Source organism: Thalia democratica, chromosome 7 (assembly GCF_965202585.1).
Source record: "Thalia democratica chromosome 7, ktThaDemo2.hap1.1, whole genome shotgun sequence".
Lineage (NCBI taxonomy): Eukaryota > Metazoa > Chordata > Thaliacea > Salpida > Salpidae > Thalia > Thalia democratica.
The window spans coordinates 32,543,959-32,568,139 of NC_139171.1; the positions used below are offsets into that span (position 1 = coordinate 32,543,959).

The following is a 24,181-nucleotide window of genomic DNA, read 5'->3' on the forward strand; positions in this document are numbered from 1 at the left end:
TTTATTGTTCATTATCCTTGTTTAGTTACTTAAGGTTCTTATGTCATGTAAAGTAATGTTTATTAGAATCTTTATTACTGTTTTGTTTTGTGTTTTGCTTGGTCTTATAATTTTTGATGCAATTATAAGACTATGTTTGTTTGAAACTTTCTTTATTTTGCAACAATTGTAACACACTGATGAAAGTTTGTTGGAATATATTTGTGTTAAGTAAAAGACCTTTTTTGCTTTTGAAGTAGAGATAGAACAAAAAAATTGAATATAAATCTCGATTTATCTTACATAACTAATGGCATTTAAATTAAGCATGTTTATGTTGTTCTTTATATAATCATTTAGTCATGGTTCGTGTACTGGATATTTTAAAATACACTTTTAAATATACGAAACGCAATATAGTACAAGCTCTTAAATTTTTCAGAATGTTTTAAATTGAGGTCTTTTAAGTTAGATGTGTTAAATTTGAGTAAAATGAGAGCACTAAATTACATGTAAGAAATAAATGCGAGTAAAACGTAAAAATATGACAATTACTTCTAACAGAAATGCAATATAAAAGTTGGTGACCTTTTTAAACTTTTGAACAATACTTTATATATACATTTAAAATGGTATCTTTTTCATGAAATTATTCAAGATATTACAGATATAAGATATAAATAAACATTAAATATGATAGTTTATTGGCAGTTTTTTATGTTATCATTACAAAACTAATTTTAAAAAGTACTTTAAAAAATGTATAAACCACACCCATATAACTAATCTTTCTAATCTTTTTCATAATTGTTTTTCACGTTTCATTAATCAATTAATATTTATGTTTATTCATAGTGCAAACTAAAATATCCGTGTATCAGGCACTGTAAAAAAATATGTTTTTCTAGTATTAAAAAATGTATTTGATATATAGTAACTATACTTCTTTAAGAGCAAAATTTATTTTTTGAGCTTAAATAATTTAAAATTATTTTTAAATGTTTTATTTAAAACATGATCAGTTAACGAGTAGTACTTTCCTTAGTTTACTTGTGAAAAATGTTTTGTAAATTTTAAAACACAATAGGTGAAAAATTTAAAATGCTTGTTAAATGTGTGTAATATCTTTTTGTCTATGTTTTGTATGTTTTTCAAGTTTTTAAGCAATAAATATTAATTTAAGTTTGCAAATTTGCAGTTTACTTTTATATACTTTGTTCGTTTAAACTAAAAATAAAAGACATATCGTATAAAAAATTGTGTTTTTTATATAAAACCTCAATCTTTGTTCAAGCGGTTAGTTACAAATTTAATTAAAATGACTTCAAACATTATTGAAACAACGCCAGCTCTACAAACTTCGTATCTGACGACATCTGACAGTTACAATAACACAAACAACACCTATCCACACTGCGAACACTTTAAGGTAATAAATATTTTATAATCCATTTAGTTTACTTCCTGAGCTTTTTTTTTACTTTACTTAAGCAAGTTCTTTTCGCTATTTTTATAAAATTATAGTAATACTATTTATACATAAAAGTTTAAAAAATTAATTTAAATATCTGCTTAAATTTAGACAACTAGTTTAGACTAGAATGATTAATTTAAGTTCTACTGAGTTTTTCAAAAGTATCTTCTTAGTTTTCTTCTTTTCAACTGTTAAATAAAATACTTAAATTCAATAAATGCTTTTCTGAAGTATTTTAAAGTTGTAAGTAAGCACATTGAGTATGAATGTTTGTGCCAAAATTTTACCTCGACCGATATAAACAATAAAACAAAGACTAAAAGTGTATACTTAACGGTAGACTAACGAAATAAAAACAAATAGTTATTTATTTTTTCACCAGAAATCGTTAATATTTGACACGCATCAGTGCATTCGAGTGATGATGACGTGGCTGATGTTTCTGATGAGCGCTGGAGGAAACTTGTTCATATTGTACTGCGTGTTGAGCAAGAACCGGAAGTCACACGTCCACGTCATCACAATGCACCTCGTCCTCGCAAACCTCGTATTCACTTGTTTCAGCATGCCTACAGGTAAGAGGAGATTTATATTTTTTATAAGCAGATTTTAGAGTTTTAAATATGAAACAATGACTTTTTTGGAAGGTGTTCAATTCTTACTCAACTTTTTAAGTGTTGCGAGATTTTATATTAAAATAAACAATACTTTTTATAGATACAAAAGACGTGATTGATTTGTCGAATGCTGTTTAAAATAACATTAATAAATATAACACACGTTTTGACAGATGCTGAATGTTTATGGTTCTAAATATCATATATACTTTATAGCTAAAATTATGTAAATTTTTTTTAAGTAGAAAACTCCTTTCTGGTCATTTACATAATAAAATACACTTTCATAACATTTTAAAAGCCATAAAACTCAGTATAACAGTATAAAAGCGTCTGATGAACTGCTCTGCAGGGAAACGGCGTAACGCAATAAAAGTTTAACAATAATTTTATATAACATTATAAAACCATAAAATACACATAATCTTATACTCGGAATAGTAAACTAACTTTTTTGATAATTTTTATTTGTAAAGTAAACATTTAATTAAATAAACGTGTTACGTCCGGGCTACATAAAAGAAAAAAAAAAAGCTATAAAAAATTCCTACACCACACGATTACAAAAACTCTTAAAAACTATATGAAAGTTTTTGTAAATGTTTGAACAAAATATAATTAACGTAATAAATATAAAACTTAAATCAACGTTCTTCATACTTTAATTTTATCTTTTGAATCGAATCTATATATGAACTAAAATGCTTTGTTTTTTAACATAAAGTAGTAAAAAAAAATAAAACATAGACTTTATCATACGAGTTTTAGCATATAGCTAACCTTGTACTCTTTATGTAGATATGCTAAGTTGATAGTTCAACAATAGTTATACATACGCTTTTAACTTTTTTGACACATTACTTATATTAATCTTCTAAAGTTTGCTAAATTAATATAAGTAGGTCAGTACTTATTTTATTTCAATTGTATAAAATAAATATATTTATAGTAATTTCAAAGTGTTTTCTTTAGTCCTAAAATTTTATTTGTTATTCAACAAACATATAAGTTAAAAGTTATTTTTATCAAATATTTTAACTACATTCAGATTAATTGTATTATTTGTAATTTACTGCTTTTAAACTAGTTTTCCAAAGCCTTTTTTTTAAACTGTTAGTTTTATACTTCACAAAAATTAATTATTTGATTCCCATACCATCTGTAATTTAAAACTGCATTGTGCATTTTCGCACTCTTAATCGATTAATTGTGAGCGCGCAAATATATCACATTATTACGTCACAACAGAAGCGATATGGAATGTGACGATGTCATGGAAGGGAGGCACCGTAATGTGTAAGATTTGTCAGATGCTCAAACAGTTCGGCATGTACGTCTCCTCACTCATGGTTCTGGTCAGTATGGTGTTTTTAAATAATTTTTGAGCATTTTCTTTTTAATTGATAACAGTGAAAACGACTGTTTAATCTAATCGAAACAATTAGTTTTTTGAGTTTCTCTTTATTTCAAACAGGAAATAAAAAACATTGTTTTTCTTTCTGAATCTCAAACACTTTTTACTATAAAACTTTACAGCTCTCTTAAATATTTTCTTATACTAATACAACAGCTGATAGCAGCAGACAGAGCAATGAGCATTATTGCGCCGATGGCCAACGCTAATACACAGAGGAAAAGAATAAAATTCATAATTTTCTTCACTTGGATTATTTCATTCTTGTTCGCCGTACCTGCGGTTAGCTGGTTGCTAGTTGATAAACTGTGTACTTCAGTTTTACTTACTAGAACATTTATTTACCATACTATTTATATACAATCTACTTACTTTAAAGGTCATAAGTTTTGCGTAAACTTTAATTTTACGAGTGACCAACATAAAGTTTTTTTTAAACAAACCCTGGCGTTATATGTTTGAGTTTGATTATTTTGTTAACATGAATACAGCACTTTAAATATCAAAAGTTTTCTAATACTCTTTGTTAATTGTATATACATTTTTTTTTACGTTACAAATATCATATCAACCTTTACGCATATCAGATAGAAAATAATTTCCTGAAAGCGTGTTTTTTATACGAGTAAAAACACAAAACTTAATATTTTAATATTGTCGCAGTGTTTTTACTTTGTAAGTTGTTACTTCAAAGATCAACATGAGTCAACAGATTTTATTGTTCCTAGTAGCGGATGTAATGTTATGTCGTCATAACAACCGAAATTTCAGGGTTTTTCTTGAAAGCTGTGTGATCTAACGTAATTAATTCTTTTTAGTTTGCCAATGAATTATTAATAAATCACGAACAGGCATTTAATTGACTTGTATTTTTTATTTCCACTAACAAGAGTGACTTTTTGGTTACTTAATTGCGAATTTACGTAACATTTTTTATAAGATAATGCGAAATTGTATCTATTTTGATTAAGCAATTTCTCTGTAAGAATTATTAGACCAACGCATTGAGTTTTTATACATAAATTTGGTTATAAAATGAAATGTAAGATATGTACTCATATAGATAATCCGAAAAAAAGAGTTCAAAAAGACTGTGCAAACTTCAGTTTTTAGTCAGGAAAGTTTAAATAAATTCAAAATAAATTAGAAATACCATTTTTTTTTTTTAGTTTGAGTTATTTACAGAAATTTTAACATATTTGTTTTAAAGAATTCAGTTATTGTTTAAACTCTAACAAAATTAAATTCCATAACATTAATTTATATGTTTATCAGAAATTTTTATTTTTTGCTTATTTGTTTGTATACATAAACATTTATGTACAATTCCGTACTTGTACTTGTTTTCACAGATATTAAGTATAATTATCTATGTTACGAAACAGGCGGTGTTCTTTGATCTCACATCAAAGGTGTTTTGTGAGGGAGACGAGCCTTTCAAGCAGTGTGTGGACTTTGATTGGATCCAGCAAGAGTACCTGAAACCTTACTACGTCCACACAATGTGTTGGAGCTTCATAGTGCCTTTCTTTGCCACTCTGCTGTCTTATTCACTTGTGCTGTGCGAAATCAACTCCATGCAAGTCAGGGATATTCGTGAGTTTTTTATGCGTTTATCGTTTTAAGGTACAGTTCTTGCTAGACTTAAACTAATTGAACACAGTACTACTTCTTAAATTTTGATAAATTTATCAAACTCAAAATTTATAATGAAAACACACGATAAATATCGTTATTAGTAGAATAAATAAAACATATAGTTTTTGTAGTTAAATTTTAGTATATAATATATTAAGTTAGACCATAACAGTAAATAAAGTAGTTGCTCAAATATTTTGGCAGTGTTGTATATTATATATTGTTTATTGAATGATAAAAAAGCGCTCAAAAAGTTTGGTCTAAGGATCTGGTGTACAAAGGAACCTTTTGGTTATCGAACTACATCACATGCTTATAAAGCTTATGGGGAGCTATTACACATTTTTTTTTACCATTTATATATTTCAATCTTTAGTAATAAAACAATTAATTAAACGAAATGGAAGAAAAGAAAACTAAAAGAAAACTAAATTAATTTAATGTTCAAAAATGTACTTAAACACTTTTTTAGTAACATAAGAACTAAAATAAATATATATATATAACTTTAAATTAACTAATAAAAGGAGATAAATAATACTAACAGCAAACACGTGAATACTTGAATGACAGGTTACAACTTTTTTAAAGAAAGTAAAAATGTAATTCGCTTAAATAATTGTACGCTAACTTCTAATAGTATTTTGTGTTAAAAGTGTAATTTTTATTTTATTTAATAATTTAACTTAAGCAGTAAAAATAATTTTCCATTCTAATAAATGAAAAACTACTGTATAACTTTTTAATAATTTTAAAGAACTGAGCTCTATCATAACCAAACTTATCTTATACAAATGAAAATGTAAATATAAGTACTGTAGAATTTGTGCTTTTAATAAGAAAAACACATAACAACAACAAGCTTCCTTTTTTTTTTTAATATTTATTTTTTTAATACTGTCTAAGTCTAAAATTACTATAACTGAAAGCAATTATTTTTTGCAAAAAAGAAAAAGAATTACTTTTTTTCTTTGATTTCCTCAGAAAAAGAGTTTTTTTAACAAGAAAATGCTTGAAACAGTTATCTCAGATTACTATTAAAATACTTAATTTTCGTCAAAGTATATACGTCTATAAAAATGTTTCACATTGGCATGCTAAAAAAATAAAAATAAAAGTTTTTAAGTATTCTAAACTTAATTCAAAATAGTTATCTTAAAATCTTTAAAAATAATCTAAAAAATATCCAGACTGGAAAGCATAATGTCGTTTCATAATAATGAACCAAGTTATACGATGTTTTCAAAGATTAGATTTAAGATATAGGTTATGAAACAAGATTTATATAACACTAAATCATAAAGTTGAAAAACTTGCAGTAATTTAAAAATAATCAGAATACACATCACATGATGCATAACATATTTTATAGCTAACATGTTTTGCTATCGACAGGAATTGAAAAGCATAACTTTTTCAAATTTATTTATTTTTAAGCTTTTTTAACACGAGCTACATAAAACGTGTCTAATCATGTTTTAATTGTACTTGTTTTATCAATTTTCAAAAAACCTACGCCAAGTAAAATTGTTACTTTTCTTAATATACGTAAAGTTTGCTGCTGTTTATTATAATTAGAACTTTTTCTAATAAAACATGTATTTTAGCTAAGATATATCTATTAAAAGTCTAAATTTATTATTATTACAGTAAAAATAAGTTTACTTTTGTTGTAACTTAGTATATTAATTTTTTTTCAAACTAGTTTAGATATTTATTTCATTATCTGATTTAAATTTTAAAAGTCTAATTTAACTTAAATACTTAATGCAATGTCTCAAAGCTTAATTTTATTTAATGTTTTGAGTAAAAAAGTTTATAGTTTATTGAACGACAAAAAAAAAACGCTCAAGACATTTGGTCCTGAGACCTGGTGCACAAAGAACCTTTCGGTTATCGAGTCGCACACCACGAATACCTTTTAACGTTTTGTCCAAGACTATAATAATTTCAATAATACCTTCAAAATATAAATTTAAACATGTTTTAAAGTTTACTAATTGAACTAATATAGGAATTTTTATAATTTTTTTTAATGAGGGCGGGCATGTAACTTCTTTAATTGAAAATTTGTTAAGTATATAGAATAATTGAATAGTTGTAAGAGTAGTAAAAGTTTCAAGTTTTAATTATATTGGAGTTTTGACACTATATAAACTTTTACAGAGATGTTCGAAAGGTTATTCAAATAAATAAATAAAGTTGCAGCTTTAAATGGAACTTTATTTGTTGGTTGTCGAACTATTTAAAAGTAGAAGTATATTTTAAACTTTTATGTAGTTTAAATATTTGAACAATTACAGAATAAAAATTGGGTTTTAAAGTCTAAATAGATATATTAATTTAAAAAATAATTTACGAATTTAAATACTAAAAGTCACTATGTTCAATTAAAAAAATCAACAATGTTATAACTTGTTGCTTAAATATTACAGCAGTATTACATAATACCTGCAAATATTTTTAGGCATGGTTGGTAGAAGATCATCAAAAACTTCAAACATTTCCAAGGCAAAAAGAAAAATATTTTTGCTGATGTCAATGGTTTCATTGGCGTTTATTTTGTTTTGGGGTCCTTACTATGCCGCCGCCCTTGTTTATTGGTTCAGACCTGATCTTCAACAAAAAGTCCCTAAATCGGTAAGGGAATTAATAAGTTACGACAAATTAAAAAAAACCTAACTATGAAATATTTTGTTTGCTTTTTAATTAGTATAGATAGTAAAAAAAGCCTACGATTTATATAAATTTTATTTTTAGGTTTCAACCTTTTTGTACCTGCTTCTTTATTTGAACCCTACTATTCATCCTTTCATATACGGGACTTTTATGAGGGATGTTCGCGCCAAATTTTTCAGTATTGCCAATAAGATAGTTTGCTTACGGAAAATATGTCTCTCGTTACGGTTAGTTTGTATCATAATTAACTATACTTTGGTTCTAATAGTAGAAATAGCAAAAGAGTAAACCACCGAATAACATACTTATCATTACAGGGTTTTTGTACATATTATAGTTTTTTATCACTTGTTATCAAATCATTTTAATCAAATTACAAAAAAAACCTTGACTATAATATCAATAAAACAACAGTTCTTTTGGATGTCATTAAAACTAAAATACTTAAATTCACAAAATATAAACTTTTAGAATTCACGTTATATATCCATAGTACAACCAAACAAAAAAACTTCATCTTAATGTAAATGTACTAACAGCTTTTTTTTTACCATAATCATTTTAAAAACAATTTGGAACTAGTTGAAAATAATTTTTTTGTATGCACTAAATTGAAAAGAAAGTATATTCCTTAAAAAATATTAAAAATAATAATTTTCTAAATGTTGACATCACTTGGAAATTAAATTGGTTACTAATCATTGTGATGTTATTTAATTTTTTATTTAAGTGACATAATAGTTGTAGAAATAAATTTTTACTATTTAGATAAATAAAATTACCTACAACTAAATGTCATAGATAGTATATCTAAAATTTTCTTGACACTAAAATTTATACAGTAAATTTTTAAGAGTAATGTAAGTAGTTTTTAATAAATTGAAAATTAAATGATCAGTTTATATTAACTAAATTGTCCTAAATTTATTATCCTTAACAAAATCGTTAACTTTCTTTAGTTTTATACTTTCAAACATAAAAATCTAACAAAATTAACCAAATTCATTTAAACACGAATATATTTAAGAAGTTTTACAATTTACTTTATATAAGTTGTTTACCATAAAGTCTAATAATTAAATAAATTTTTACTTACATAAACAAGTTTTGTGTAAAATAAAGTGGAAACTAATTATAACACTGAATTTATTTATGCATTTTTAGTTTGTTACAACACAATAAAAAATCTCATCTTAACAAATTTAAAAAAATGGATGTGAATTCATTACTTTTTGCTTCTGTTAAAAAAAAAGTACTTATTGTTTAAATCAAGTATTTTAAATTTCATGTGAAACATATGTCTGTTATAAAAAACAAAAACTATTTAGTACTTATATATTTTATCTTATTCTAGTGCTGGCAAACTACATCCCGCCTGCATAAGTTTCCGGTGCGTTTAGTTCTAGCTAGACATTAAATTATGTATACTAGAAAAACTTTATTTGTGAGGGAATACGTTATCTAACTCATATCATTAAATTACAGTTCAACTTTAATTAAGCATTGTTTCAAAATTTAGTGAAATAATAATAATAATAAAGGGAATCGTAAAACAAAAATATTAAGTTTTAGCTAACAAATTACAAAACGATACTGACTCTTAGACTAGTTTCATTAATATTAAATTATAAAGATGTGAAGTATTTTGATATTATAAAATACTACATCCAATATAAGTAATATTTTGTTATTTTGTTAAAAATACTTTAGTTTTTTTTGATTTTTTTTTCACAAGTAAAACGGTATTTTTTAAATAATGTCTACATAAACTATCTGCTCGATTTATTTTTAATTGCGTAAAAGAACACTATATTTGTAGTCTATTATCTTTAAATTTGTTTAATTTACATTTGTTTTATTATCTTTTAATACAAACTTTTGTTTGAAAATTAGACTTAGTTTAAAAAGTTCTAAATGTATACAACTAAAACAATCAATAACCTTTGAATGTTGACATATTGAAAGCAAATTTTTTCCCTTGGAATTAAAAGCTTATTTCTGTATTTAAAGATTTTATCTTAAAAAATTACATAAATTGCATAAAAATCAAAACCAAAATTTCATCACGTTTTAATTTAAGTTACATAAATATTGTAACGTTGATTAGAAAGTTCACTTAAACTTAATAAGATTAAAGACAATCCTTCCAAACAAAAACTTGGAGTTAAAAAAAATATTCAAGCTTTTGAAAGTTTAGTTATCGGTTTAAATGTCGTTAAGTAAGTATAAGACGTTAGATTATGTTTGAAGAACAAAGAAAATTATGTGAATTTTTTTATAAAAATTGATATTTTTATGGTAAAAATAGAGCAGGTGTCAGAATTATAGTTTTTTGAATATGACATATTGTTTACCATGTGACGACAGCGTACAGATACAAAAGTTTTTGGCTTTCAAACAAATTTAAATCGATCTTTAACTATGTTATTTAAAATCTTTAAAGTTAGAAATTAGTTAAATCATCAAAACTGTTTTTAAAACTAAGCTAAAAAAAAATAATTGTAAAATACAACATTAACAATTTTTTTTTTGAAAAGATATGTCTTATTACGCAACATGCATTTACCATATAAAGTATCTTATATTAATTATTTTATTTTTAATTTATGGTTTTAAATTTTTGTTGAATAAAATCAAGTAAAAAGATGTTTAAAAGTAAAAACACAAAATTTAATTGAAAATATATAAGTAAAAGTTTTACATTAAAAGGAAAATGTACAAACGTACGTAAAAATAATAAGTAATTTTAAACATTCTAATCAGTTAATTTTTCCGTAGTTCACATTAAATAAAATTTAAACGATAGTCTTTCTGCATTTTTGTACTTAATAATATTTTAATATAATAGAAATAGAAAACTTTAAACAGTATTATTGAGAAAAAAAGTTTTATCCTTGTTTAATTAAACCTAATAACTAAAAGTTTTGTTGTTTCAGTTAATTTTTGAAAAATAAATTTTGTATACCAGTCAGATTATAAGTTCTGCAAACCTGATATACTACTAGCTTGTGTATTGTAAGTAAAAAGCATCAGTTTTTATAAACTTGTATTCAGGTTTTAAATGAAACTGTTTGAACTTGGTTGAACTAAAACTTCTATTTTGTTCAAACTAAATCAGTTTTGTATGCAATTTAAACAATACTTAAGAATTTTTACCCTTGTAGTAAAATAACATGCTTTAAAATCTTTTTAAATTAAATATACCCTAGTAAAAGTGTATGTTCAAAAAAATAAGTCTATAACGACACAATATTTCAAAACACGTTTTACTCACATAGTTTTAAAATAAAATTTCATTTTTTTAACAGGAATAATAACAAAAAGAGCAAAACCAAGAAGAGCAAAAAACTAATGTCAAAGAAGCGAAATAAATTCAACTGTCTGCAATGTTTTAGTGACAAAACTGATGACGTCATATACGAGCAGCAGTCGAACATGATTACGTCACCGTCAAATCGCGATCACGTCATCAGCGATTCTACGTCATCATCCAGTCATCCGAACGTTACCATAGTGACCAGAGCCATCACTGTCGACTCCAACAGCTTCGACTCGGCAGCTTCGAGTCCGAACGTTAAAAAAGAAAAACTTTTGGTCGTAGCCGAATCTAAGTTGTGAACATATCTTTAAAATGGTGTTTATTTACATTCAAAACTTCATATTCGACCGTAAACTGCCTTTTTTGAAATCCGTAAAATATCATAAAATAGTTTTTTAGTAGATGGTTTTATAAACAGTTTTAGAACAGCCTTGTGTCTTTTAATGTAATTTTTTTGAGACCAAACTTTATGAGATATTTTCCTTAATTTGCCTTTTAGAAATCCGTAAACAATGAATTGTGTTTAAGAAAAAAAAGTCGCTGCAAATCCGAATTTATTAAAGTTAGCTTGCTGATAACTTTTCTTTGTAAATTTTTTTTTAACTATAAATTTTTTAATGTTACTATATGCTTGTTAGAATTTATTTTTATTGATTGTTTTCACTTAAAATTTCATTTCTTTAAGTTGTCTATATAGCATATCAATGAAAAAACAAAATAACATTTTTAAAGAAAATATTTTTTTTAGTTTATTTGAATAAATTTTTTCACTGTGTTTTTGGATAATTATTATATATCTCCAACCATTTATATTTTATATTATATGGTAATTATTATATTACAGCATATCAATATTATGGCTTTGTTTCAAAAAATGTTATTTTAAACTTTTAATGTTTTCTTGCTCTTTAGTTTTAGTGACAATTTTAAGTATAGTGTTTAAGTTTTGAAGAAATAATATATAATTATATTAAGTTACCAAAAAGTTGTTTGGACAAAATTAGATTGTTTCAAAAAAATGTTTTTTGTAAAACTTTCAAGTTAAGTTTAATTATTCAAATTATCGACATTGTTGTTTTTAAGTTTCTGCAAGTTTTAAATTTCATTTTTTATTTAAATAAATATGTATTTTTACATTTATACACCATAAATTTCAACCAAACTTATAAAGTTCAGAACAAAAAAAAGCTATATAATAACAGTTTTCTGCTCTCCAGTTGAAATATCTTTAAAGATTTTCAGTTTTTTGTAATAAATAGAATTTCTTATTATTTTTCTAGCTTTTTATTACGTTAAAGTGTATGAAGAAAGTAAAATTCCGTCGTTTACTTAAAGTTTGCGGTAATTGATTTTTTTTTAGAATGTTATGTTATACCATGTCTAAGTAAACATAAAATCGATTGCTTGTGTTATATTTACTGACGTTACGTTTAAAAAACAGATTAAAGCTAAATATTGCAGAACAGTTAAAAATAAATTATTTCATGTTAAACCATAACTGTTTTATACTTAAGGGAATAATGTAGCTAAAACAGTATTAATGTTTTACTATTCTTGCCATTTGTTCTGCCAAACATTAGTTTTTTGAATTTTTAATAAGGTTAGTTAGAAGATCTAAAATATAAGTTAATTTCATAAATATTTAGAATTATCAGAATTTAACTGTAAAAAACTAAATTGTCAGATTTTGAATTATTGTGCATCTGTAAATTTTATATTGAAAATAAAAACAGAAACTTTTGCTCATAACATTTCTATAAAAGTAAGCAAAATGTTTTTGTTATATTCAACTTAAACTTATATACTAACGGTTTTTGTATTTTAGATTTTGAAATGCAAGTTAAAATTGATATTTAAATAAAATAAATATTATACAAATGTTTGTTTTGATAAATCGATAAAACTGAAGATTGATAAAGGACACAAAATTGCACAAAAATGAAATGTTTTTACGTAGAAAAACATTTACTTAACACATATTTTGTATATATCCTGGGTTTTATGAAGTATGTTTAATTAAACTAATGTACTTTGAAGTTAAGTTTATGTACAAACAATGCAATTTTTAATTAAGGTCAAAATAGTATCTGGTAATGTTCTGCTCTGAAAATGTTCGGCTCTGTATTGTTTACACGCAGATTTAATCACCTCAAAAATATATATTATGCACACACATTAGTTATTAAACAAAACATATATTAAAGCATGGTATATTAGTATTTTCCCACTGTGCTCTTTGAACCTGATATAATCTTTTCTTGTAAGTTACGAGACTAAATAAGTATCATCACGACGTTTTAATATTTTGTTTGTTACTTAAAACTGATATTTTGTACATGAAAAAACGTGGATTGTGAGATAATATACAAAATTTTATTCTATTTTATTCTTTAGAACTTTTTCTTTTTAAAATTAAAATTCAATTAAACTCGAAATAAAAAAAGTTTTGAAAATGTGTATTAATGGTATTTTTTTAATTTGTTAAAACTAAAATGTAATTTTACAAAAATTCTAAACAAGTGTAATTTTAACAGACATATTGTGAAACACCTATATTAAAATAAATTTAATTTGTTTTTTGATGTTAAAATATTAAAAAATAAGTAAAGTAATTTTAAGTAGTAACAGATACTTGAGTTAATCCTTAAACACTTTTAATTAAAAAAATCTTAATATGATATTTTTAAGTAAGATTACTTACTAATTTGTTTGTTTTTTTGTTTTTTGATTATATGCATTTATTAAGGACATGTATACGACTTTAGTGATTGCAAGTTTGCCAATATATTTTTGTTTATAATGTAAAAGTTTCTTCTCTAGTTGGAAGTTAGTTGGTTGTCGCTAGTTTTACTTGTAGTTTACAAATTTTTATTGTTAAGACTTTTTACATAAATTAAGAAAATAATACCATTTAATTTATATAAATAATAGTAATTTGAAACTTTATCATAGTATTATAGTAGCTGCTTGCTAACAAATACTGACTAAACTAGAAAAAGAATACATAAAACTAAGTAACTTCTTAATAAATATATTTTCACGAAATCTAGCTTTTATAGAAACTAATTTGTACTTAACTACTTATACTTTAAATTTAATAAAAAATATTGGCATAAACTATTTATAATCTTCAAAAGTAAAACTAACCAACTTGTTTTTAAAATGTGCTTCCTATATTTTAAAGGTAATTTATTAAGTTTTCTAATAGGTCATTTTTTTTATTTAACGGTTACGGCCGTAATTTATATTGTTTGCTGTTTATTCAAAAAATATTCAGTAAAAAAAAACACTTTTGGTGTAAATCAAAAAGAATTTTAAATACAAACTTTAACTGCACATGATTAAACCTCTTAAGAAAACAAAGACATTGAAAAATGTAATAAAGTGTGATTTAAAAAAGTAGGTAAGACTGTTATACATAAATTCATTTTATTTTATCTATTTCTTTTTTACATTTAGGAGTAATTTTCATATAAAAGCTTCTTAAACTTTTTTTTTTTATTGATTTCTGTTTATAATATTTCAAACACGAATGATAGTAGTTTACAGATATATAGCTTTCTACTTAAACTTTAACAAGTTTGAAAATACAAAGAACATAATTACTTGAATTATCTTAATTTTAAACATAAAATCTTGTTCAGTAACCTTTTAAACAACGATATTGAACAATTAAAACAAAAATAGATTTTTTTTAAAGTAATTAAACTATTTTATGTAAAACTAAACCGAAACATTTTACTTATAATTTCTATACACATTGCGTTACTTCGTAAATAATTAAGTGACGTTATGTTTAAAAACTTAACTTAATAACAGTTTACAACTACAGGCTTAAATATTTACTATTGATTTAAAATTATTTTAGTTTTGTATATTTCAATTGTTTATATTTGTACTTTTTAAGGTGATTTTATAGATTGTCAAAAATGTCCATAAAATATTGATTTATTAATTTTGCATGGAATGCATTGTTGTAGAAAATTTTGTTTTTATCAGACAAAGAAAGTTAATGCGAGCCAAATATTTGCACATTTTGAGCCAACCCTTCATAATTTTTATAAATCTTTAATGTTTTGGAGAAATATAGATAACACTTTATGACACTTAATGTTCTTAAAAGTTATTATAACTTGAAGTATAAGTTTATTACTCAACATAGCCAAACTTCATCTAAACATTTTTTTAGCTCTAAAAAGAGTATCAATACTAGATTTAGAATTTAAAATGAGAATTTAAAGTTGCCACTTAGGGGTATATGATTAGTGTTAAAAAACAACAATAGATCTAACAAAATCAAAGTAAGCAGTTATATTTAAAACAAAGATAAACTTTTGAAAACTGTATAATCACTTAGTTATTCAAATTTGATGGTATTCAACAATTGCTTTCATTTGTTTATTAATTTAATAACACAATAAAAAATTTATAAGAATTGTTTTTCAAGTTTCAAAACAAAAAATGTCTGTATCGTGGTTGTGCTGATAACTTTTTTTTATCTTTATAATTCATATAGTATATTAGTATCCAGGGTAGTTTACAGTTTACCTTAAGACCATAAAAAAAAGCTTGTTATATAAGCTAAATGCATGTATAAAATCTTGAAATTTATTATATACTTTTTTTACATCGGTTAGACAATTTATAAGAAGAAATTTTAAACTAGTTAGTTTTAAAACTTTTGAAAATTAGTTTACAATCATTTAGAAGTAGCTACATAAAATTTTGTACGAACTATTTGAAAATTTTTTACATAAAGTTTACTTATGTCCAACAATAAGACTTAGTATTATTTATTAGAAATTCAGTTGAAATTTATTAACCAGTTGTGAGTTTATAGCAAACTGTTACGTGAAATACTTTTAGGGTCATTACGATAATATATATTTATTTTTATAATTAAAGTATTTGGCAATGCTGCAATAAACTTTGTGAAATTTTATAGTAAAAACAAGTTTTTGTATATAATTTTGTATTTATCTGAATTCAAAAAAGATGTAAAACACTTCTTGCTCAAACTTTATTAAAATTAAAGATTTTTTCTAACCATTTTTGTAACAAATTCGAAAAGGTATTTTTAATCAAAAGTTTTAATACTTAAAGTGTAAACTTTTTAAATTTCATCTCAAGCATTATAACAAAAACTAAAAAAAAATTTATGATAAAAATATATAAATGTTTTTTTTTAATCTGATGTATATAATAAATTTTGAATAGACCAGTATTTTATTATATCATTCAAAGGGTATAGTTAAAAATATACTTCAGTACTGCTATAGTATGTTTTGATTTTTAGCTTAATTTTACACATTACTCTTTTATTGTTAATATAATTATGAAATAATTTTTTTTGTACTTTTTACACAAATAATGCTTTATTTTACCATTTAGAAACATATAATAGCAATATTCATGAGTAACTAAATTAAAAAGCTTATTAAAAAATTTTGAAATAAATTTAACTGGTGCAAAGGTAACTAGTTCTATCGTTTACTAAGTTAAACAGCAATGAACCATTAAGAATTATAGAAAAAAATCATCGAGAATGTAATTCTAATGGAGACTGGTTTTTGAAATTTACTAGTTTTAGCGAAATACTTTTGCTCAAAAGTATAATAAAATTATATCAAAAGAATTTTTGAAATAATAAATTTGTACGTTTTATCTACTTTGATGCTGGGATTAATATAAACAATACATTTTTTTTCCAAAACATTATACAATTTTAATTAAGGTCAAGCTGGCATCTGGTAATCCTTGGCTCTGAAATCCTTCTTGTTTACACGCAGATTGAATTACTTCAAAATATATTAATTTTGCTCATATATTAATGCACGGTATATTAGTGTTTTCCCACTGTGCCCTTTGAACTTTATTTAAATTTCTTAGATTAAAGTTTCAAAGTTTAATAAGTGTCATCAGAGCTTATAAGAAATTTGTTTGTTTGTAAAAATGCCATTTTGTACATGACAAGTAAACCATACAATTTTGTGAGATAAAATACAAGAATTCACAGTGTTTCATTCCTTAGAACTTTACTTTTTGCAGAAGTTTTGCAGTAAACCAAGTTAAAGCTGAGTTTTGACATTTTAAAGAGATGTTAAAAAATAATTATTTTATATAAGTCTCAATACTTAGATATAAAAATATATAAAAAGCTTTACTTAGATTGAACAAATTTAAATTAGACAAAGTGTTAGAAAATGAAAAGTTGTAAAAAATATTTTCGGTAGTTTCAATGTGAATAGCTATCTTATACTAATAAAGTAAAACATTAATAATAAATTTAAAAAGATAAATATAAATTAACCAATCATCAACGTATTAGTTACTCGTTATGTGATTAAAAAAAAAGCACTTTATTTGATATATATTATAAATTATACTTATTTACTTTTTTTTTAGATTTTAAAACACACGTTTTTGTCCAGTATATAAGTAACATAGTTAATTTAATATACTAATATAATTTTGCGTATAATATGAAAGTTTCCTTTGTAAAACAAGTTTTACAAAACATTTATAGTTTTATTTAACATTTTTCAATTATCATTTTTTTCCTATTTATTTTCCAAGCTCAATCTTAATTATCGAAAAACTTTGACAAAACTTTTTTGTAGCTTAACATAGTTTGATATACTTTAAAGTTTATGCAAACAGTGGGATGATAGTTTGCTAACATATTTTAACATAACTAAACAAGTATACAAATACTAAATAATTTCTAAACATCACTACACAGCTTTCCAATTTCACAAAAACTATTTTGGGCTAATATAAAAAAAATTATAATGTTTGATTTCATAACGAAAATATAAAAAATTGGCATTAAAATTCAATAACAAATTACAAAAAGTTAAAATTTCTTAGAAACTTATTTATAAATACAGTCTTTAAGCAAAAATTTTGAAAGGTACATTCATCAAACCTAAATAATATTTCTTTAACTTGTATTATAATGAACTATTTGTTTATTTTATGTTTTGTTAAAACAAATGTTAACAATTATTTGAACTCCTCATATAATGAGAGATTACCGTTAGCATTGAAAGAAAATGTAAAAAGTATATAAATTATTAAAAAAAATTAAAACATTTCAAAACGCACGTAATAAGATATTACACACTTGTTTTAAAAGCATAAACACAAGTTATTTTATCCATGTTTTGCTTTGATATATTATAAAACTACTAAAAATTTAATTTATTTTACAAAATTAAATACTGCTTATTATGTTAAAAGTATAAGACAGTTTACTTAAATTGACACATGTTCAAAAAATAAAATGTAGGTTGATATTTACTTGAACAAACGTACTTTGTAAGAGAAAACCTAGTTCAACAACTATTTAAAACAACATTTAAGTACAAACATTACAAAAAGAACATTAGTTTTAACTTAACAAAGTCTGTCCTTTTTAATTGTACCAATTGTTTTATTTACAGTCATTTTACATGTTGCGTAGCCTAATAAATTATTAACTGACGCTACAATAAGACATTTTGTTATATAAAAATGTAAAACTCTTAAAATTAGATAGTTACTACAAAAATTAAAAATTACCATTTGTTTTTCAAATTGGTTTATTAATGTCTCTTTAAAATGTTTACCATTGTTTATTTTTACAAACAATATTTTAAAATAATTTTAAACTTTTTTATTTCAACGTCTTTGTTTTATAAATTTGGCTTTGGAGTACTTTGTTGGATGAAATTTGTTTATATGAAAAGACAAAAAGTAAAGCGCGCCAAATATATACGCATTATAAGCCAATCTCTGTCTAAGTTTTATAAATTTTTAATGTTTAGGAGAAAACCCGATATCTTTTAAAAACGTTTTTCTTGTTAAATTTAAATAGTATAAAGTTTTAATTTATAGAGTTTATTCTACAATTATACCTCCGTAAATTCTAACACTATTACCATAGTATCAACATTTAGTATTTTAAATCCAACTTACAGTATCAACAATTAAAGCTTTAGAATAATTAATTATGTTTTTGTAAACTATAAATCAATAATGACTAAACTAATTTACTAACAAAATTTTATTTCTTTAGTTTTTCATCTACGGTATTATTTTGCATAGATTTGCAAAATAACTTTTATTTGTTTTCTAAAAGTTTTAACTATTTTACTGTAATAATTTGCTTTATTTTCAAATTAATACATTTTTTCATTTATCAATCTAGATTTAAGAATTAAGAACTTTAAAACGAATAGATTCTTTATTTTGCAAGTACACTTTATCAAATTAGCTTAGATATTAATAACAGACGTATATAAACTTTCTCAAATAAGTACATCTACAAATATAATAATTAAATCTTTGAAGTAAGCTAGTGTTAAATTTAGTTTTTATGTTATATAATGAAACAGTTTGCTACTTGTTATTTTCAGTTGTATTCATTAATTTATCAAGTAAGTAGAATTCTAAGCAGAAAGAGTAATTTTAACTTGTTTTAAACAGTTTAAGAGAATTTTTAGCGTAGTCATATTAAATTACGTATTATATGTCAAAAATTAACGTTCTATTTTATATTGTTTCTAAATCGGTTTGACAAGCTATTATTATTTAATAAAAAAATTTATTGTTAAAGTAAAAAAACACGTCGGTTTTAAAGCTTGATGCGTTCCTTTATAGGTAATTTATGTAAACATGTTTTAATTTTATATCAATAAAATTCTTTAATCCGTGAAGATGTAAGTAAAGTTTTGTTTTACTCTCACGTCTTACCATGTAGCTTTATAATGTTTCTCAGAAATCTAATTGACATTCAATAGTGAGACATGCATTTATAAAAATTTTATTACTCTAATTATTCTAAATATTGTTACAATAAATTGATTTTAAATTTATGATTAAAGATTTCAGGAAACCTTCAGTAAGTCGTAGTAGAAAAATTGCTTGTTTTTTTAACTTGTTTTGTTTAGGTTTACTAAAATAACATTAAATACTTCTAGTACACACTTTTGTAATAAATTTTAAAAAATAAGTTACTTTTAAAACTATTTTAAAATCACTAAAGCATTAGTTTAGAACATGTTTAAACTTTACCTTGACAGGAAACATTAAGCTTCATAGTTTTTTTTAAAATTCCAGGTTTGATACTAGCAGTAAAGTTGCTGTTAAAGTGATTAATTAGTTTATTAAGTGTTTAGTATGCCAGATGTGTTAAAATTATTTTTCATGTGTTTTGAAAATATACAATAAAAACTTAAAGGTTATCACATAAAAACAACAGTGTTTAATAGCTTAAAAAGTAAAATACAAAAATTTTTTGCTTAAAAACTATATATAATTTTTATACTTTGATGTTTTACAGGAAAAAACCTGAAGATTGTTCAAAAAATGTATTTTACCTGTGGTGGTATATTGTAGTATTCATTTTGAAGTTAATGATCTTTATATATCTTGTAAATCTATAAAAAAGTAAGAATACTAAATTTAGTAGTAAGAAAAAATATTTGGTTTAAAGTATTTTTTTATTTTTTTGAAAGTAATAAAAAACTTTTACTTAAACTGTTTATTTATAAATCTTACTGCAATGTTATTAGTGTACAAGATTTTATAATTAGTAAATATTAGAATAAAAGTTTGTTAATATAATACAAATGAAATAAAGAATTCTATAGGTAGTTAATAAATGCTCCATATAAATTTAATCAAATTGCTTTCTTTAGCAAAATGATTACAACTTATCATTAAGCTTTGACAATAACAAGCATAATTGTAGTACACTCTCAATTTTATTAGCTTATTAAAATTTAAGCCTACTACTAAGCAATAGTTGTGCTATTTGATGTAAACATGGTTTAACTTTAAGTTGTACCTTGATATATGTGCTTAGTAATGTAAGTAAGGTTTATTTAATTTGACGCACCTTTAAAAAGAAGAGATTGAAGTAAAGATACAGAAAGTTTAAATATCAGTATATATACATATTTATATTAATCTCGGTTTTTTATAACTAATGACATTTAAATATTGTTATTTTGTGCTCCAAAGTCTTTATATAAACATTTAGTGGTTTTTTGTGTATTAGAAATTTTAAAAGATACTTTTTCAATAAACGAAACACCTCATACTAGTACAAACCTTTGAAAATTTCAGAAATTGTTTAAACTACAGCATTTGAAGATAAATATATTATACAATACCAATTTGAAAACGCTAAATTAAATGTTAGAAATAACTCCAAGTAATAAAAAAATAAAAACACCGTTACCTTGTGCAGAAATGATATATAGTAAAATTTAAAGTTATCAAACTTTTTGACGAAATTTATTAAATATTTAAACTGGTATTTACATTTTCTAAGCAGATTAAAAAGTATAGATAAAGTGCAAAGTATAAATGTAAAAATATTATGTTTGAGATAATCTGGAATTAAACTAAACAAAAATTCGTTTTTTGTTGTTAAAAGCTTAAGTTCTTTTACGGGAAAAAAATAGAGAACTATTATTTTTATATGATTTACCCGAGACATCATCATAAAAGTTAAAAACAAAAGTTTATTGTTTTAAAAGTTTTTACTTAGCTTCAGCTGTTTTTAACTTAGTTGTTAATTAAAAAAAATAATAAATTGTCATTAAAAATTAAAACTTTATGTTTCACTAAACGTTGTTTTTATTGAAAAATTCATTTCACGAAAAATCAATCATGCATATTTTATTATACTTTTATACAAAGTTTTAAAAGCAACTATCAGTAATCAAAAATTATTGTTAAGTTTTAAAAAGTATATTTAATAAAAAATGACAAGTTAAACCTATTTATCATTAAGTAAATGCACATTTCTAACAGTTGTTGTTTTTTGTCGTTTCAAATCAAATATTAGTCAATTACACAGTCACAGCTATGAATAAATATAAAAAAATATAAAAAAATAGGTTAGATATTTTTTAAAAATTCAATTAAACTCAACTAAAACTTACAGCTTTGAGATTTTGAAAGTGAAAATAAGGTATTTTATTACTTTCTTTTAATTAACACTTTTTAAATATAGTTGCCTGCTTTGGGTAAAACTTAAAAAAAAAAGAATAAAGTAGGTTACTCATCCTTTTAAAATTAAACTAACTTTTCTATGGCATTTGCGTTTAGACGGTTTTAAGATCAGCTAAAACTGTTTTATTAGTTTCGTTTAAAAAACTTGTTCTGTAAGTTGCCTGCTAATTAATAATACCAAGTTGAACTAACTCATTACTGCTACAAATCAATGCATGTTTCGAATTAACTTTGTTGTTTTCGTAATTAGTCTATTAATTTGCCTGTAATAATGTTTCTTTCTTGATGTTTTATTTGTTTTTATAGTTTTTTTTGAACAAAACAATGTTTTACTTTTAAGTTTCTTTCTTAAGACAGAACTTTGGATTGTTTGATTTAAAACAAACTACAATGTAATTGTTTTTTACTTAAAATATACAAAACAGTTTTATAAATAAAGCGTTATGATTTTACTTTTAGTTAATTTAATTATTGATAATTAGTAATAATAAAATGTTTTTTTAATTAAACTTTGACAGGAGGAGTATTATTTTTTTTATATATCCTTACCATTTTTAGCGTCGCGTTTCGTGTTTAACCAATTGTATACGGTGTAAAATAGTCATTTATTTCACAATAAGTAGAAATATTTTTTAGTTTCTATCCATTTACTCATGTATTATTAATCTAAAATTACTATCAATGGACATTTAATAACAAGTCTTATATAAAATAGCTTTTAGGTTACATATTTTAAACGTAAATAGAATCCAGCTTGTTTTTAAGAAATGTTTAATTTGATACATGATCAATTAACGTGCTAAATTTTTATAGTAAACATGTGAAACATTCTTGTAGAGTTTATATAACTTAGCGATAGACATTTAATTTTTTTTTATAAATGTAAGAAATAAGCTTTGTTTTAGTATCATAATTTTCTAGTTTTTAAACAATTAAATTTATTCAACATTTACTCTTTATAGTTTGCAGATTTTTTAAGGAATTTCAGTAACTTTATGTGTTTTTGTTCAATTATTTAAATAATTTAGAAAATTAAACAATACTGTTAAAAACTTATTTTATATGTAAATAAAACTAGTTATAAAAACCTGTATAATTTTTTTAGATTCGTTACATTTGAACAATTTTTGTATTTTCTAATTTAAAGTAGAGCATTTTTAAATATGTATTATAAACTTTCTTTACACCAAATAAGTAAGAGTATAAGGTCCGCGCTTTATAAAATTGAAAATATAAAAAATCAAGCTTAAAATATTTGCCAAACCACATGTTAAAGTTCAATCTGAAACATTTAATGAAAGTTATTTGTAAATTGCTATTTGTTAAAGTCTACTATTCAATTATTATTTAAACTAATGTTCTTTATACTTGCATTTGATATTATGATATGATATTTGAACTCAAGTGCCTTGTTATATAACATGATGAAATAGAACAAGTAAAATTACCATGTTCAAATGTTACTTTCTCCTACGACTTGTTAAGTTGGATTAGCCTCTTAATCTTTATGTAGATATGTTAAGTTGATAGCCCATCAGTAATCTTACACACTTATGTCATTAAACTATAAAAGGTTTAGATTAAAATCGCACGCTTTCAACACTTTTGACATAACAAATTTAATTATCCAATTAAGATGTGAGTCAATTAAAAAGGCCGACAACTACTTTGTTTTTAATTTGATAACAATGCAGTTTTACAATAAAACTAAAAGTGTTATTATTTTTATTAAAAGACTTTAATGGACTATTTTAGCAAAGAATGAAGTTTGTGGTTAATTTACTTGTTTTTTTATAAATAATTTAGCTAACAAAAACAATTGACTTGGATCGAAAATGAAGGCTTAAAAAATAGTATTTAATAAACGCGATTAACACTATTTTTTTAAAGAAATAAAATAAATCGTTTTTCGCAAACTTTAGGGTATTTAAGAAAAGTGAACATTTACATTATACACACAGCTTATGTATTTCGCACCCTTAACCGATTAAAAATAAGCGCGCAACTATATATCATATTATTACGTCACAACAGAAGCAATATGGAAAGTGACG

At 23.4% G+C, this 24,181-nt stretch overlaps 1 protein-coding gene across 1 annotated transcript; it reads left to right on the forward strand.

The window, feature by feature from the left end:
- Positions 1-1,278: 1,278 nt before the first annotated feature.
- LOC145840910 (gonadotropin-releasing hormone receptor-like) lies at positions 1,279-11,732 on the forward strand. Its single transcript, XM_082948262.1, has 8 exons — positions 1,279-1,408; positions 1,836-2,028; positions 3,319-3,425; positions 3,641-3,766; positions 4,870-5,080; positions 7,590-7,762; positions 7,883-8,028; positions 11,110-11,732. Exons 1-8 carry the CDS (start codon positions 1,298-1,300, stop codon positions 11,417-11,419), a joined length of 1,377 nt encoding a protein of 458 aa, XP_082804388.1. The 5' UTR covers positions 1,279-1,297; the 3' UTR covers positions 11,420-11,732.
- Positions 11,733-24,181: the final 12,449 nt, after the last annotated feature.